The 16,326-nt window shown below is 44.9% G+C and overlaps 1 protein-coding gene across 1 annotated transcript; it reads left to right on the top strand.

Annotated features, from left to right (window-relative positions):
• Positions 1–2,887: 2,887 nt before the first annotated feature.
• On the top strand, positions 2,888–15,275 carry GIP (gastric inhibitory polypeptide). The gene is made up of 6 exons (XM_084804818.1): positions 2,888–3,016; positions 6,954–7,043; positions 9,586–9,726; positions 11,622–11,753; positions 13,612–13,704; positions 15,138–15,275. The coding sequence occupies exons 2-6, from the start codon at positions 6,970–6,972 to the stop codon at positions 15,142–15,144; spliced, it is 447 nt and encodes a 148-aa protein (XP_084660944.1). The 5' UTR covers positions 2,888–3,016; positions 6,954–6,969; the 3' UTR covers positions 15,145–15,275.
• Positions 15,276–16,326: the final 1,051 nt, after the last annotated feature.

Genomic DNA, 16,326 nt, shown 5'->3' on the forward strand with positions numbered 1-16,326 from the left:
TGCGAGGGGGAGAAGGAGTCAGGTTGGTGTCCCCTGTAGCCAGGGCCAGGGCCTGGCAAAGTCTGGCTTCACCCTATCAGCTCAGTTGCCAGCCCTCTACAAAGAAGCAAGCGGCTGGAGGGGATAGGGCAGAAGAACCAGGCCAGGGGCTGATACAAGGCGAGAGCAGCATATAAGACAGCTATTCAAAGGAACAGATAAATGGGCACAACTTGGAAAAAACAGTATGAATACATTTTAAAATACAACCCTCCACATTTGGCAAAGAGATAACTTATGGTGGGGGTTCTCCTGTGATGCATCTTTGTGGCACAGCCCAGTGGCTCTCCCTAGCCCTCAGGCTGTGGGCAGAGTTCGCACATATATGCACAGAATGTGATCCCAGTGCCTGCGTGCACAGGCCTGGTTTACACATGCAACAGAAGGAGGGGGTGGGGTGGAGTGGGGAGAATGGACTATACCACTTCAGACCACAGGGGGGAGGGGGTCACTGTTTTGAATGTTCCCCTGTTTAAACATTCCCTGCAAACAGACAATCAGTCCAGCAGGGAAAGAGTTGGGCTAGCACTTTTTGTGCTAGTTTTCTGCTTGCGGGGATTTTAAAAATTGATTTGCATGGGAAAGCGGCATCCTCCACCAGTAGTCTGTAACGCTACAGCCCATTCTTCCATATCAGCATGCTTCTTCCTCACTGTCATGTCATTCTGCTGCATGCATAGATAGAATTTTTTAATTGCCTTCAACAGGCAATTAAAAAAAAAAATTGGCCATAGCAAATCATGGTGTTGGGGGGGTGGGGGTAAACAGGCTCATTCCCTCAGAACCAGCCCAGTGTATTGCCATGAAGATCTGTGCTGTGATGGCTGTGGGTCAAAGTGCCCATGGTTCAACGGCAAGTGATACATTCATAGGGTGACCAGCCTGTCAACATCCCCCCACCCCACCCCAATCAGAGTCACAATGCCAATAACAGTTATCACAGAAGCATTTAGACTGGTGTAAAATGAACCATATTCAGGTTGCCAGCATGGCATCCTTTCCCCAGGCGTTCTACGAAAAGGGTGCGATAAGATGTTTTTAGAGCAATGTTGCATTTCCCCAAGCAAACCCCTCCCTCCCCCACCAAACTGATAGGATGAAAGGGCAAGCGATCGCTCATAACAGCAGGCCTGTACTATTGCGAGATATTTATTTCATGCTATTAACTCCCCATCGTACAGAGGCACTTAATGAAGGAGAAACAAATGTGCAAGTAGCACTTTGTGGAAACGTGATATGATATCGGGCTCGCCCTGGAGCGCGGTGCCTGGAACGCAGGCCATAAAGTCATTGGGCTAAACAGTTTCCACTAATTGATTACCAGCCCTACTTACGGTGGCTCAGATGGCTTTTGGCACATTGTGGCTGCTACATATTGTGGCATCGTTCCAGCGCAGCCTTCCAGATGTGTTGGTCTTCAAGCCCCATCATCCCCAGCCAGGATGGCCATGGTTAACCCTCAAACAACCCCTGCTGCCTGGGTTCAGACGACACGACAAACCATGGCAAACCTCCGCTGTGGGCTGAATTTTCAAAATGGCCACATGCATGTGCAGCAATGCACCGTGGCTTAAATAAGCCACAGTGGGCTGCGGTGATCATGCAAACTGTCCCAGAGAGTGGCAGGTAATGGGGGCAGCAGCAAACAGGCCAAGTGTCAGCACCTGGGCTGACATGGGCCCACCGGGACTGATGCTGCTAGCTGCAGCAACTTCTGATTTTTAAAACGTGGGACAACCGACTGGGCCTGTACATGGTTACAGGTAGTTTTATGATTTCACCTTAAAATATATTATCCTTTTCTACCACAAAGCAGTGCTTATTCCCAAGTAGATGTGCTTAGCATCGGGGCAGCAGAAGCAAACTCCATTTTATTTCTGCAGTCATGGTGGAGCTGTGATTTAAATGAGTTTAAAATGCAAAATCACGCAAGTTTTGATCAGGGTTGGAAAACAGTTCTTGATACTTTAACACGTCAGAAATGTAGAAGCAGCTGTAAGGCATGGAATGGCACTGGAGAGAAGAGAAATGTTAGTTGTGTGGTTCACAGCTGAAGGAATACACATGGCTGGCTGGGGGATGCTGGGAGTTGTAGTCCAACACATCTGGAGGGCGCCAGGTTGGGAAGCCTGGCCTAAAAGGTCCCCGCCCTGGTAAGAGCATAAAATCCAGGGTCTAAAATTACCTAGCGGTACCACTGTCTGGAGGCTGCAATGAATAACAGAACAAATATGCTTAAAAACAATGAAAAACAATAGTAACAAGGGTCCGTTGTTTTGTAGAAAATAATATAATGCATAGCATTATTATCTAGTTGCTGCATGCACTCCAAAAGCTGAAAATGCTGTGTAGGAAAATAAGTGGCTATAGTGAGCATTTAGCATTTTTTGGATCAGTTTTCCAACTTCATATTTAATAATTGGAAAAAATAATGAAAGCAATAGTTATTAGATGCCTACGATTACGCTGTGATTGCAATAGGTCCCTTGATGCCTCACTAAACAGTAAATGACTGGGCTGTGTCCATCATTTGCCACATTAAAAGGCAGCAGCCTGAACTAAAACAGGGGAAAGTAGCCCAAATGCTGGACAGGTTATAGTCAAGACAACTTGTATGGGCATCGTCCATTGGGGCCTGCTAATTAACAGAGGCATGGTTCTGGGGAAATCTGGATGGTTAATGGCTTTAATTATAGAAAATGCACCGGATCTTCATTTTAGCAACACAGCAAAAGTTTAATTGCCATGAATGCAAACATGCTCTAAAAGGGCATTTTCATGCTCCAGAGGTCAGCGAACCTTGAGTGGCTGATCTAAATTGCTTTTAATCTGCTTTGATTAGGTGCGGGGCTTCCTGTTTGTTTCACGGAAATGACTTTACTTTGTCACACCCTTGGGTATATAAGGAATCCTCAGGGTTCCTGTTGGATGCCAGAGTCTCTCCACTCCTCAAGGGCGGCTTTGAAAGATCCAGAAGGTAAGATTCTCAAATTTAATTTGGCTGTCTGAGGGCAAAACTACACATTGCACACTAAGACCAAGTTTGCATGATTAAACAACCCATGGTTTGTTGACCGTGGGTTGTTTAAGAGTGCATGTGAGTTTCAGACCTGGAACTCTGGGATGTGGAGAGAGAAACAACTCAGAGTTTTAACACAAGAAAAAAAAATGGGTTAAAACTCTGGGTTGTTTCTCCCTCAACAACTTAGGATTCAAGGTTCAGGGTTCAGACATCACAGAGAACACAGGAATGGGGTGTTCAACAAAGTGGAAGCTAGGGATGTCGGAGAAATCCTCAAAGGATTCAAATGAGTGTGGATTTCTATGAATCTGACTGTGGATTCTGGAGCGGACCAGCTTTTTCTGGGTTGCATGGTTTCTGTGGACTTGCAGATCAGTTTTTTTTACTTTGGGGGGGATTTGTGCAAATTCACACTTGCACTAATGCACATTAGCGCAAGTGCGCTAATGCACATTAGCGCAAGTGCGCACTGGCGTAAGTGTGCATTTACATTAATGCACACTTGCGACAATGTGCACTTGTGCGGGTGGAATGAAATTCTCATACATCCCTAAACAGATCAGATTCCGTCAATGAGCAGACAATGGAAGAAAAGACGCCTGACGATCCAGGAAACACAGGCGGAATGGATTTTAAAAAATCTGTACTCCTCTAGTGGAAGCAGTTGAGCAATCAGAAGCTAACACACTCGCTCACTTCCACACACTCCAAAACAACCCGTGGTTAACAAAGCATGAGTTGTTTAAACATGTGAACCGGGCCTTCATGTGACTGTAGCCTGACAGCTCTTTTGAAAATGGAAGGGTTAATTTAGAGTGGAGAGGTGGCGGGCAGGTAGGATGGCCACTTATGCATTGGCAAAACAAGAGGAAATGCATCACTGAAAAAGAAGACACCAATCTGCATAAAATTTGCAGATGCAAATTTATATGCATAGGTGCAAATTTAGAAAGAATAACCATCATTTAGACAGAACTACAAGACATCACACCCTAGTGGAGAAGATTGACTAAGTGACCTGTGTGCCTGTTCAGCCTGCTATGTGCTGATGGGCAACCCAGGCCCCTCGGTTCTTTGGCTTTCAGCCAGACTTGGACTGGGCAGCCCATCAAACAGAGAACATCTTCAAACAGAGAACTGTCCTCTGCTAGCTCTCCAAAACAGAGGACTACCTTCTGTAAAGTAGGACACCTGGGCACCCTACAAGGGGTGTGTGTGCTTAACTCTTTTCCAGCTTGCTATTTCCCCAATGCAACTTGCCCCTCCAGTGGCTTTTCCATGGTTTCACATGTGTGTTTGTAACCAAACTAATCTTGGATGGTGTTGGTGGGGGCCGTTCAGACACATCACCTGAAAGGTCTCAGCTGTCAGCCACAGCTTCAGAGTCTGGTCAGTGGGAAGGGTGCGCTCAGGCTTTACTTCTGCTGACCAGATGTCCTGTGCAGACCACCATGGCCTGGGGGCATCCTCAAAGGTCTGAAAGCCAGATCATGACAGTCTCAGATGGGCGCTTGCATCCAGTGGAAGCATATCCTGGGAGACATTTGACACCTGACACTTGCAAACTGCTTAGGAATTGTGCCCTCATTCGATTGGCAGCCTGTGGACTAGCACAGGAGGCACAGTCCAAATGAGGGACAGCCCCTTGTCTTGGAATTTCCCACTGGGGGTCCATTTTTCTGAACTGCTGTTTCCTGTATTCTCAGTTCAGCCCAGATTGCACAACCAGAATGATGTGGGAAGCTGCGAACTCATCACAGTGGACAATGCAGTGCACGGGAGTTGTGCAATAACATCCTATTCACATTGACATAAGTCCCAGAGATTTCGAAGGGCCTTGCCCTCAAGCAGCTGTGCCTACCTAATAAGCAAGACATTTTGATGCCTGAGTCAAAGGACAAGATGGCACCCTCCCCCATTCCATATGCAAAAGCCAGCTGGTCTAGCAATCAATCTTATTTCAACGCTGGCGATGGGACAGCATTCTCCAGCACTCTGGGGGATGGCAGGCTGGCCTAGAAAGCACAGGGCAGGTTACAGAGCACACACAGCCCTGCTGTCCAACACCTCACTGCCGCTCTCCTGCATGTGCCACCTGAGGCTGCTGCCTCATTCTGCCTAATGGTAGGGCTGGCCCTGCTACGAAGCATCCTTCTAGGAAAGCATACCATTATCAGCAATCCTGTCACATTCAGTCGGACTTACTTCCGAGTAGGGATGCTGGAGAAATTTGAGACAGACTAAAATGAGCTCAGATTTCTAAGAATCTGACCTGCAGAATCCATGGACTTTTGGATTTTTTTTTTTACTTTCCCTAAGTTTATGCCTATTAATTCATAGGAAAATGCAGACGTTTCTGCTGAGGAAAAATTGAATGGAATGGGGGGAGAATATGCTAAATGTTACGTACTAAGGTAAATTACGTACATCATTACGAAACCTCTTATGTAATTATTTGCGTATTTTTCTACATGACGAAAAAAATTTGCATCTGTCTGTGAGCGGACGACCGAACAAAACGCCACCTGACAGTCCGCAAAACACAGACGGAGCGGATTTTACACAGTCCGTACATCCCTACTTCCAAGTAAAGCTGCTCAGTGTTAGGTAATTGCAACAACATAAGCAGTAGCAGCAACTGGAAACAGCGCAATGTCAGCAAGTCAGATCTGAGTGGGGAGGTGATGTGACAAAATGGAAGGATAACAGGAGTCTTAACACGGCGGGGGGGGCACTATTAGGAACCAAGGGGCGCTATTAGGAAAAAAAGTGAGGCAGCTGTCTCAGGCGGCAGATTGTGGGTGCCCTTAAGGGCAGGGCTGGCCCATTACATTTGCTGCTTGAGATGAAGGACAAAATGTCCCCCATCCACCCACTCCTTTCCACATACCAAAGCTGGACAAAGCGGTAGCTGAATACTGGTGACAGAATAGCATCCTCCATTGCACCTGAGGGCAGTGGGCTAGTTTATGGGGTGCAGGACAAGCCATGTGGCGCATACAGCTCTGTCCTCCAACAGGAGGGATTGGCAGGAGGGCTCAGCAGGAAAAGCCAGGGGCAGCTGCCACCACTACCCGCAATATCTGCCGCCTGAGGCAAGTCGCCTCACTCTGCCTAATGATAGGGCCGGCCCTGCTGAAAGCCAGCAACAAAGTGGGAGATTGACAGCTCTGACCCATGGAGCACAATCCTCTGGGAAGTTCTCCTACACACCGCCCATTCCCAATGGGGCTTGCACAGGAGAACTTCCCAGTGGGTTGTATCCCATGTTAATTCACAAGAGAAGGAAAGTGCTATTTGGAATTTCCATTTCTGGCCCCAAAATGTGCCCTGTACCATTGCAATGTTATGACCACAGGATGACTCCCCTCCCCAGCTTGGTGCCCTCCAGATGTTTTGCACTTCAACTCCCATCAGCCCCAGCCAGCATGGCCAATGACTGGGATGATGGGGGTTGTAGTCCAAAGCATCTGGAGGGCGCCATGTTGTAGAAGACTGCCATAATACATAGGCATTCGTTCAGAAGACAGAGTTTCAAGTGCTACTGAGCACAGGAACATAGGATGCTGACTGGAAAGAGGACGTTGATAAACTTGGACCAGTGTAAGTACTGTTGCCACAAGTGCAGCCTCTCCCTAAGATCGTACTGTGAAATGAATCTCAGCATTCTTGAAGTTTTTCATAGAGTCATAGGGTTGGAAGGGGCCTACAAGGCCATCGAGTCCAACCCCCTGCTCAGTGCAGGAAGCCTGATTCCCAGGCGGTCTCCCATCCAAGTACTAACCAGGGCTGACCCTGCTTAGCTTCCGAGAAACCATGCCCTTTAGTTCCCGTTCAGAGAATCTCCCCTACCCCTGTCTCTCATACACCATGTACTGCTTTTAAATCGCAGAACTCAAGCTGCAAACATGACATTCTTCAAAGTTCTCTCACTCCTTCTGATCTCTCTTAGCTTTGTGCTGATGGAGGAAGATGGCACCAGGTAAGCTTGTGAGATGGGGTGCTTGAGAAATTCCGTCTTGATTTTATTTATTGTTACACTTATATCCTACCTTTTTTCCTCTTGCAAGGAACCAAGGCGGCTTACATGGTCGTCCTCCTCCTCTTCATTTTATCCTCACAACAACCGTATAAGGTAGGATAGGCTGAGAGTCAGTGACTGGCCCAAAGTCACCCAGTGAACTTTATGGCCAAGTGAGGACTAGAACCCAGATCTCCTGAGTCCCAGTCCAACACTCTAACCACTGCACCACACTGGCTGTCTTGGCCATTTCAGATATGAACTGACCTGTGATCAGAACTTAACTATCCACCAAATTTGCCACTTCTCCAAATGATGCCGTGCAGTTCTCGGCAGCTTAAGTCTATCAGTATATGTTTCAATATTAACTTGGTTAAATATGTGTCAAAATGTGTGTTTTGAGAGAAAATGCATTTAAAAATATATATATTTAAACACAAACGCTAGGGCAGATATAGTGCAGAAATAGGATGGGACAGGCTTCTGGGTGAATGCATGTGAAAGTGACATGCACCAGAATCAGACTGATTTGCGCATAGGAACACAGGACATAGGATGCTGCCTTATACCGAGTCAGACCCTTGGTCCACATAGCCCAGGACTGTCGACACTGGCTGGCAGCAGCTCTCCAGGGTTTCATGCAGGCATTTTCCCAGCCCTACCTGGAGATGCTGGGGATCGAACCTGGGACTTTCTGCATGCAAAGCCAGTGCTCTGCCACTGAGCCACAGCCTCTCCCCACATCCCTATGCATGAACCAGCCATAACATAGGAACCATTACACAGGTTCATACCATGTCTTGCCTCATGCTTTATCACTGGCAAGCAAAATGTGTGGTAGGCTATATGACACAGTCAGCAGGTCCCTGGGGAAGCAGCATTAAAGAGCTACATCTAATATGCCAACTACGCCCTTATCTGGACAGGGAAAGCCTACCTACAGTTATCCATGCTCTGGTAACTTCTGGAGTACTGCAGACATGGGGCTGCCTTTGAAAATGGTTTGGAAACTTCAGCTGCTCCAGAACAGGGCAGCATGATTGTTAACAGGGACTGGCCAACGAGATCACCAATACTTTTGCATCTGTGCTGCACTGATTCAAAGTGCTGGTATTAACATTCAAAGCCCTAAAGAGCTTGGGGCCAGGTTATCTGAAGGATCGCCTCCTCCCATATGTATTTGCCCTGACCTTAAGGTCATCTTCAGGGGTTCTTCTTTTGGAGCCCCTGCCAAGGGAAGTGAGGCAGGTGGCTACCAGGAAGAGGGCCTTTTCTGCTGTGGCACCCTGGTTGTGGAATGAACTCTCTAGCGAGGTTCACCTGGCATCTATGTTGTGCTCCTTTCAGTGCCAGGTGAAGACCTTTTTATTTTCCCCGCATTTTAGCATTCTAGTCTTTTAACTCTGCTGTTTTAAACCTGTATTTTAAATGTCAGCATTGCTGCTAGGTTTTATTCTGGTTGTACATTAATATTGTAGTTTTAAGTTTTCATATTTTATATTGTTTTATGCTGTACCTTGTGGTTTTAATTTTTGTGACCTGCCCAGAGAACTTCGGCTATTGGGCAGTATAGAAATAAATACATGCATACATACATACATTTTATGGGAACCGGTGGTATTAGTAAACTTTGAAACATGGCATTCAGCATGCACTTTTCTCTTTAACTTAGAACAAATGTGCTTGCTTATAGCTATCACAAAGCTGGAAATACTTCAGCCACATGGCAACATTTTGGTTAGAAGGATAACTTAAGAAATTATTTTTAATTTTTTTTATTTGTTTGTTACATTTATATCCGGCCTTCCCTCCAAGGAACCCAAGGCAGGGTACACATAATCCTCCAACTCTGCATGTTATCCTCACAACAACCCTGCGAGGTAGGCTGAGAGGCAGTGACTGGTTCAAAGTCATCCAGTGAACTTTATGGTCGAGTGGGGACGTGAACCCGGATCTCCTGAGTCCCAATCCAACACTCTAACCACTACACCACACTGATCAAAGTGTTGGTCCCACAGAAATTGAGACTGTATTCAGACGATCTTTCAAACGATGGTTTGGAAGACTGGGAATAAGCGGCAGCGAGGCTCGTGCTCTTCCTCCTCCTCCTTTCCCTTCTCCAGCATGTAAAGGGAGGAGATTAGATGCTTCTGCCATCCAGCAGCAAGTCATTGTTTTCTGCTTCATTCAAATGTGGCAAATAATTGTTTGCGCAAATGCTAGTTTGCCCTTTAACCAGGAACCCAGGCCATGGTTTCATCCTGGTATGGGATCCTGGTCTGAGAGCAAACTATGGTTTGTACAAACCACAGAACATGCATTTGGATGACTGAGCAAACTAGGGTTTGCTGCAAATTAGAAGTGAATTATCTCCTCATCTTGTGTGCAAATGGGGAAGGAGGAAGGAGCAAGCATCTGAGTTGGACCGAAGTGTTGTCCTAAGCAAGAGGCAAAAGCTTTCCCTAATATTCATATTCTCTGTGTGTTTTCTCTTTGCTCTTAGGGAAATCCCAAAAGAGCCCAGGTTCCTGCAGAGGCGGTATTCAGAGGGAACTTTAGCAAGCGATTACAGTCGAACTGTGGACAACGTGATGAAGAGGAACTTTGTGGAATGGCTCTTGAATAGGAGAGAGAACAACATTGAGTAAGTCTATAGCACATATTGTTCTGATTTATCCAGGATTCCAGGAAAGGTGCTGGGCAAACTGAAGCTTGAAAGGCTGGGTGAGAAGTCGGGAGAACAGTGAAGGCTGGTGGCTTCAATTTCGGTGGGGCTGTGATTTCATTCTGGGTTTCAGTCAGAACCATCCAGGACTCTAAAGGAGATATCCAAGGTTCTGAACGCTATCCTCAAAATAGGTTCAGCACCTTGGATAGCTCCTTTAGAGTTCTGGCTAGTTCTGACTTAAACCCAGAATGACTTAAACCCCACCGAAATCGGAGCCACCAGCCTCCACTGGGGAAACATGCAGGTTAGACGGTAATGCTGTTTTCTTGCCCAGGATCTCCCTCCGCACCATGCACTAGCATTCTCAAGCATGGGCCGTCCTTCAAGTACAACATGCCCCATAATGCTGGAGTGATGCTGATGAGTTTAGGGCAGGGGGAAGCCATCCACATCACCTCAAATTTATGCTATGCACCCTTGATTTGTGAACCAAGATTAACAAAAATGGAGGGGAGCATGCGATATGTTTAATTTGTGCAAGATGGTTTTCCAATATTTCCCAATATTGTTAATAGATAAGCTTAGGGAATCCAGGATTTGTACACAGACATTTCCTTGCATCTCCTTGGTGGCTGCACCAAGAAGTCATTGCTAATAGGTACTGCTTCATATTATCTCTAAAAACAATTGCTAGAAATAATTCACTAGGACAGAGAAAGGCAATGGATATGCTGGGACAGAGAAAGGCATTTAATCTAGATTTGTGGAACTCCAATCCCAGTTGTGATTGGAGAAGAAAAGTCCTTTGGTGCCCAGGAAGGCAATGTTGTAGCTGTAACTACCACATTTAACAGGGCTGGCCCAAGACATTTTGCTGCCTAAAGCTAAGGACAAGATGGTGCCTTCCCCAATTCCATGCACAGAAGCCAACTGGCCTGGCTGTTGAATTCTACTTCAACACAGGCAGTGGGACAGTGTCCTCTACTGTGTCTGGGATTACCAAGCTCACAAACAGTACTCTCCTCCAACATTTTGCCACCACACTCTGCCGCCTGAGGCAGCTGCCTCACTCTGCCTAATAGTGAAGCCAGCCCTACCATGACTGTGGTTGTGACTTAACAGATCTTCATAAAATGTCCTCACCCCCTACCATACTAGAGGTAAAAATGAGAATCGACATATCTTGAGTATGGGGTTGTGGATAGAGGGTTGGATTTGGAACTTTTGGGAAATATAAGTTCATATCCCTGCTCAGTTGTAAAGCTTATTGGGTGACCTTGGGTCAGGTGGGATCTGTCAGCCTAACAGCCTCACAGGGTTATTGTGACAATTAAATGGGATAATCCCCTTGCATACTATTCTGAGCTTCTTGAAGGTGGCTGGAATACAAATGTGATATTTGTTTGTTTGTTTGTTTACTTACTTACTTACTTACCCACCCGATAGCCGAAGTTCTCTGGGTGGTTCACAGTAATTCAAACCACAGAATACAGCATAAAATTCATTATAGAAATTTAAAAGTTTAAAACGACACTATGAAATAAAAATCAAAGCCAAAAGAAAACCTAGCAGCAATGCAGAGATTTAAAACACAATAACAGAACAACTAAAATGCCTGGGAAAAAAATAAAATGGTGCCCATGCCCATCTAATGGGGCCTCCCATAAGACCATTAAGTTCAGGTGCTAAAATTTACCTAGCTGCACCACTGCATATTTGACCACTTTTCCTGGCATACTTTGAGATTAAAAAAAAGTAATGTGTGTATCCAAAGTCAGGGAGAAGAGGAGGTGGGTTTAACAGAGCTGAAGCACGATAGTGTTCCTTGGTGGAAAACCAAAACTGATCTCCTCTTTTGCGTTTCTGCCCAGCAACATCATTGACCCATCCAAGAGAGAAGCTGAATCCACGGCGGTTGGTACAAGGAATCAAGGCAGTGATGCTGGATCCTGGGAGGGAAAGGATTTCATTATTTGGCTTGTGCAAAATATGGAACAAAAGAGGTAAGACCAGCAACATTATTGATCTGGACTGCAAGAAGATTATATTTCAGCATAGGTGGAGCATTTAAATTCTAGATCAGAGACTAAACTATCCACACTTCCCCATGTGCTCAGTGGATAATTAATTGGAATTCGGATCTCACAAATTAGTTAAATGTCAGCTACACATGTTTCAGGGAGGATCTGACCACAATGTTGTGAAAATAAACATGCCGCCTTTAAGAGGTTATTATAGCAACCATTGTGCAGTGCATGGATGCATGCCTTTGAATACAGGTTGCTTAGGGGGGCAGCTTCCTCAATCTGGTGCACTGCAGTTGTGCTTGACTACAACTTCCATCCTTTTAAGCCAACATGGTCAACAGCACATCTGGAGGACACCATCTTGGGGAAGGCTGTGATAAGGCACTTATCCCATGAATCTTTGAGGAACTACATACCACAGATTCATGTGCAGAGACATATTTCCATGCTTATTGGATCAAAGAGATTGCCTATGAAAGTTCATTCTGTGGTAAACCACTTGGCCCCTGAGGTGCTCTGATTCTTCTTGCCACTACACACTAACAAACAAGGAGTAAATACATTTATTTCAACATCCTCCTGTGTATCTTCAAATGGGTAACTGATATACAGCTTTGGTACCATTGACTTTGTTACACCCCTAAACATATATTATTTGACACATTTTTAAAGGAATATTTAAAAATTATGTTCAAATCAGAAAAATACATGTAATGTATAAGAGACAAAAATAGAAGGAAAACTAAAATATGTATACAAAAAAAGTGGAAAAAGAAAAAGAAAAACAAAAATATATCTGAATAAACGTATCAATATACAAGAATAAAGCAATTTATAATAAAGAGAAAAAAATACATGGCTTGATATTTATTATTCAAAAAATTAACAAATCAGGATCATCTCTGACTGCATGGGAACTAGAATAACATCTTGTGAAATAAGTTAACTTTGTTAATAAAGGTACTTTCCAAACCTTCTTGAGCCAATCCAAAATTTGTGAAATAAGTGATGTTTTCCAACATTTAGCTATACATATTCTTGCAGATACCAATAAGCTAATAGTAAGTTGTCCCTGGTTCTGCTTCATCTTTAAGGCTGCAGTCCTATACACACTGACCTGGGAGTAAGTTCCAATGAATTTAATAAGGCTTACTTTTGAATGCATTGCTAGATATCCCAAAAAAAGTTATTTTGGAATCTTTGATTTCAGTGGGTCTACTCTAAGTATGACTAAGTCTGGATCCAACCCCATATCTTTTCAATATTCTTTAATTTGGGGGCAAAGGAAAAAAAGAAAAAACCATGCAAAAGTCAGCATAGGGAGAGTGTCACTTCCAACAAATATCATGTACATTTGAGCAGATATGCTTGGTTTATGTAGGGTTAAGTACAACAGACACTATTTTTAAATTTCCTTTGACGTACATTTTATGGATGTAGGTGCCTTGGCTTATCAGAAAGGTGTGGTAGAAGAGTGATTGGTGGCCATTTTGGAAAATGGTGTCTGCAGACTTATGCCAACCTGCTTACATCTTCCCACTTTCCCCCCCCCCCCTCTCTTTCTCATTCCATCTTCTACATCATTTAGATGAACACTGTTGTCAGGAATAAAATTCCTAATGAAGTCTACTACTGGGGCTGTATTAAGAAAGGTGTTTCCAATTCCTAGGTGCAAGCATCAGATTTTTAGTTGCCTAGGCAACCAGGGATCTGGGATCCCCCACCCACCCCGCCACTACGACAGCTCTTTCACAACTTTCCTTGATTTTCCGGTCTCCATCTCTGGGATCCCACAGGCAGAAAGCGTCTACAGCACAGTCTCTTTCTCTTGTAGACTTGCTCTGCCAAAAGGTTCTGATGACTGGAAGGATGTCCTGAGGCAAGAATTTCTGGCATGGCTGAATTCTACTGACCTCTGCAGGCCAAAGTGAGTGAACAGCTCTTTTTGTTTCTCTCTCTTCTTCTGATGGCCAGGGTTGTTTGGTCAACATGGTGGTTTGGGTAACAATATGTTGTGGGTGCCATGACAATGAAAGACCCTGTGATCCGATAGGTCCAATTTGATTATCATATGCCAGAAACTCAGATGTTGATCACTGCTGCTTATCAGTGGTCAGTCACTGACTGCTACTAAAACAAATCATGAGATGGCAAATGTTGTTGGTGACTATAAATGGCTGGATGCAGTCTCAGTCATGCTTAGAGCAGACCAATCAAAATCAGTGGGGCTTAAGTTAGTCATAACTAACTTAAGTCCCATTCATGTCAATGGGTCTACTCTAAGCATGACTAAATCTGGATCCAACCTTGCATACGAAAACAGCCATCTCCTTGGAAATCAAATAATACAGTGAGTGAATGGCCCTCAGTGTACTTGGGACAGTGGTAAGAAACCTGGTGCCCTCCAGATGTTTTGGACTACAACTTCTATTGGCCCCAGCCAGCCTGGCCAATATTTATTTGGATTATGGGAGTTGTAGTCCAAAACATCTGGAGGGCACCAGGTTGCCTACCCCTGACTTATGATATCTAGTCTAGCCCAGTCTGTGAAGTGTAATCAAATCTTAAGTAAGCCATGACTAGTTTCTCACACTTGGGACCGGCGTCAAGAATAAGGACGGTTGGGCACTTGCCAGGGGCTCACACCACAGTAAGAGCCCACTGACAAGAGCCCCTCCTGTTCCCCATTACAACCCGCTTGTTCACTTACCTTTCACTCTGGCTCAGACCACAGTGGTGGTGAGGGGCAGTAGATGCCCCTGCCTACTTTCTCACTGGCTCTCTCCCTGTCAAGCCAGCAACAGCAGTTTTGAGAAAGAGGGTGAGGAGCAACAGGAACTGGTGGTGATGACAGTGAGAAGGTGGACTCACTGAGGGAGGGGATCTGTTGAGCATGTCATGCCCAAGTGTTCTCAGCAACCTGGAAGCAGCACTGGTCTCACCGATTTCGGTGGGTCTCCTCTAAGCATGACTAGCTCTGGATCCAACTCAAAATATCCAGAGCAAAGTAATCGGAAATTTGCGAGGAGGGGTATTTCAGCCCTGTGGGATACAGATGACAGCAACAATAGCGAGAACACTAAGGGCATGACCCTATGCATGTTTAGACAGAGAAAAGGCCTACAATTCCCAGCATTCCCCAGCCAGCAAGGCTGGCTGGGGAATGATGGGAGTTGTAGGCCTTTTCTCTGTCTAAACATGTGTAAGATTGTGCCCTAATTGTAATATAACAACAATAATTTACCATGACAGAGCTAGGAATGCTCAACCCAGCCCAACCTTCTCTCTTTTCCCCTCAGACACCGTCAGACACCTTACCAAACATTACATTTTTCACTGTTCTTCTTTTTGCTTTTCCAGGATTTAGTAGTTTCCACGAGGAAGAAGACCAATTAACATCTGCACTCTCCTTGTTTTGTAACTTTTGGTAATGAGTATCAATCAATAATTATGACAATGACAACAAAAGCAACAATAAAACAATGTATTCTCAAACTGAGATGTGTTTCAGAAGGTTATTCAATAAGAACAAAACAGAATGACTGCGCGTTAAGAATCACAACAATGATATCCTGGCTTAATTGATTTAGGGCACAATCCGATGCATGTTTAGACAGAGAAAAGGCCTACAATTACCAGCATTCCCCAGCCAGCATGCTGGCTGGAGAATGCTGGGAGTTGTAGCATTTTTTTCTGTCTAAACATGCATTGGATTGTGCCCTTAGATTTCAGTCTTGTGCATGCTTACCTGGGAGTAAGTGCCATTGAACTCGGTGGAACTTATTTCTGAGTAGACCTACACAGAATTTTTCTGTTACAGAGTGCGCTAATTCATGGGTTAACTGGTGAACTAGTATAGTGCAATGGATCAAGTATTGGGAAGAATTTCAGGATCTATTCCTAATGCAGCCATGAGAATCACCAGGTGGCTTTGGCTAAGCCCCCATCTCAGAGCCAGGTTCAAATCCAGACAGCTGCATTGAGGTCATGGAAGATCAAGGTTCCAATCCTGACTCACCTATGATTATTTGTTTTTAAGATTTAAAATCTGCCTAAAGTTTTGAAAAAGTGGCAGTAGAATGATGGAACATTATCACCATCAATAACAGTTTTAAAAGGGGGGGGGGATTAAAACATAAGAATGAAAGGACTGGATCTGGATTTAGGCTCATGCAACTGGACTAGCAGAAGTGGATTTCCCCTCCCTCCTCCCACGGAGCCCCTGCAACCTCCTGAAAATGCTACATAAATGGTTGGGGGCCCCTGATAAACAGATGAGCTGTAGTATGTGTGTTGCGGGGAAGGGGGAATCCCCAAAACCTGGGCAGAAGAGACACCTTCTTTGAACAGAATCCACATCCATTCATGGAAGTCAGGGCCTGGATGCAACCCAGTGAATGAAGTTATTGATAAAATGCAAAACCCACTTTTACCCCTAAAGAAGCTCCAAGGAGTTCTACTGGTAACATAGGGTAGAATCTGTCTACAGTCCTACTTAGTGTAGACCCACTGAAGTGAATGGACCTCAGTGTCCCAATCATTTCAATGG

The sequence above is a fragment of the Heloderma suspectum genome, chromosome 6, assembly GCF_057233095.1.
Source record: "Heloderma suspectum isolate Gila_16-S chromosome 6, 16-S_ref, whole genome shotgun sequence".
Lineage (NCBI taxonomy): Eukaryota > Metazoa > Chordata > Lepidosauria > Squamata > Helodermatidae > Heloderma > Heloderma suspectum.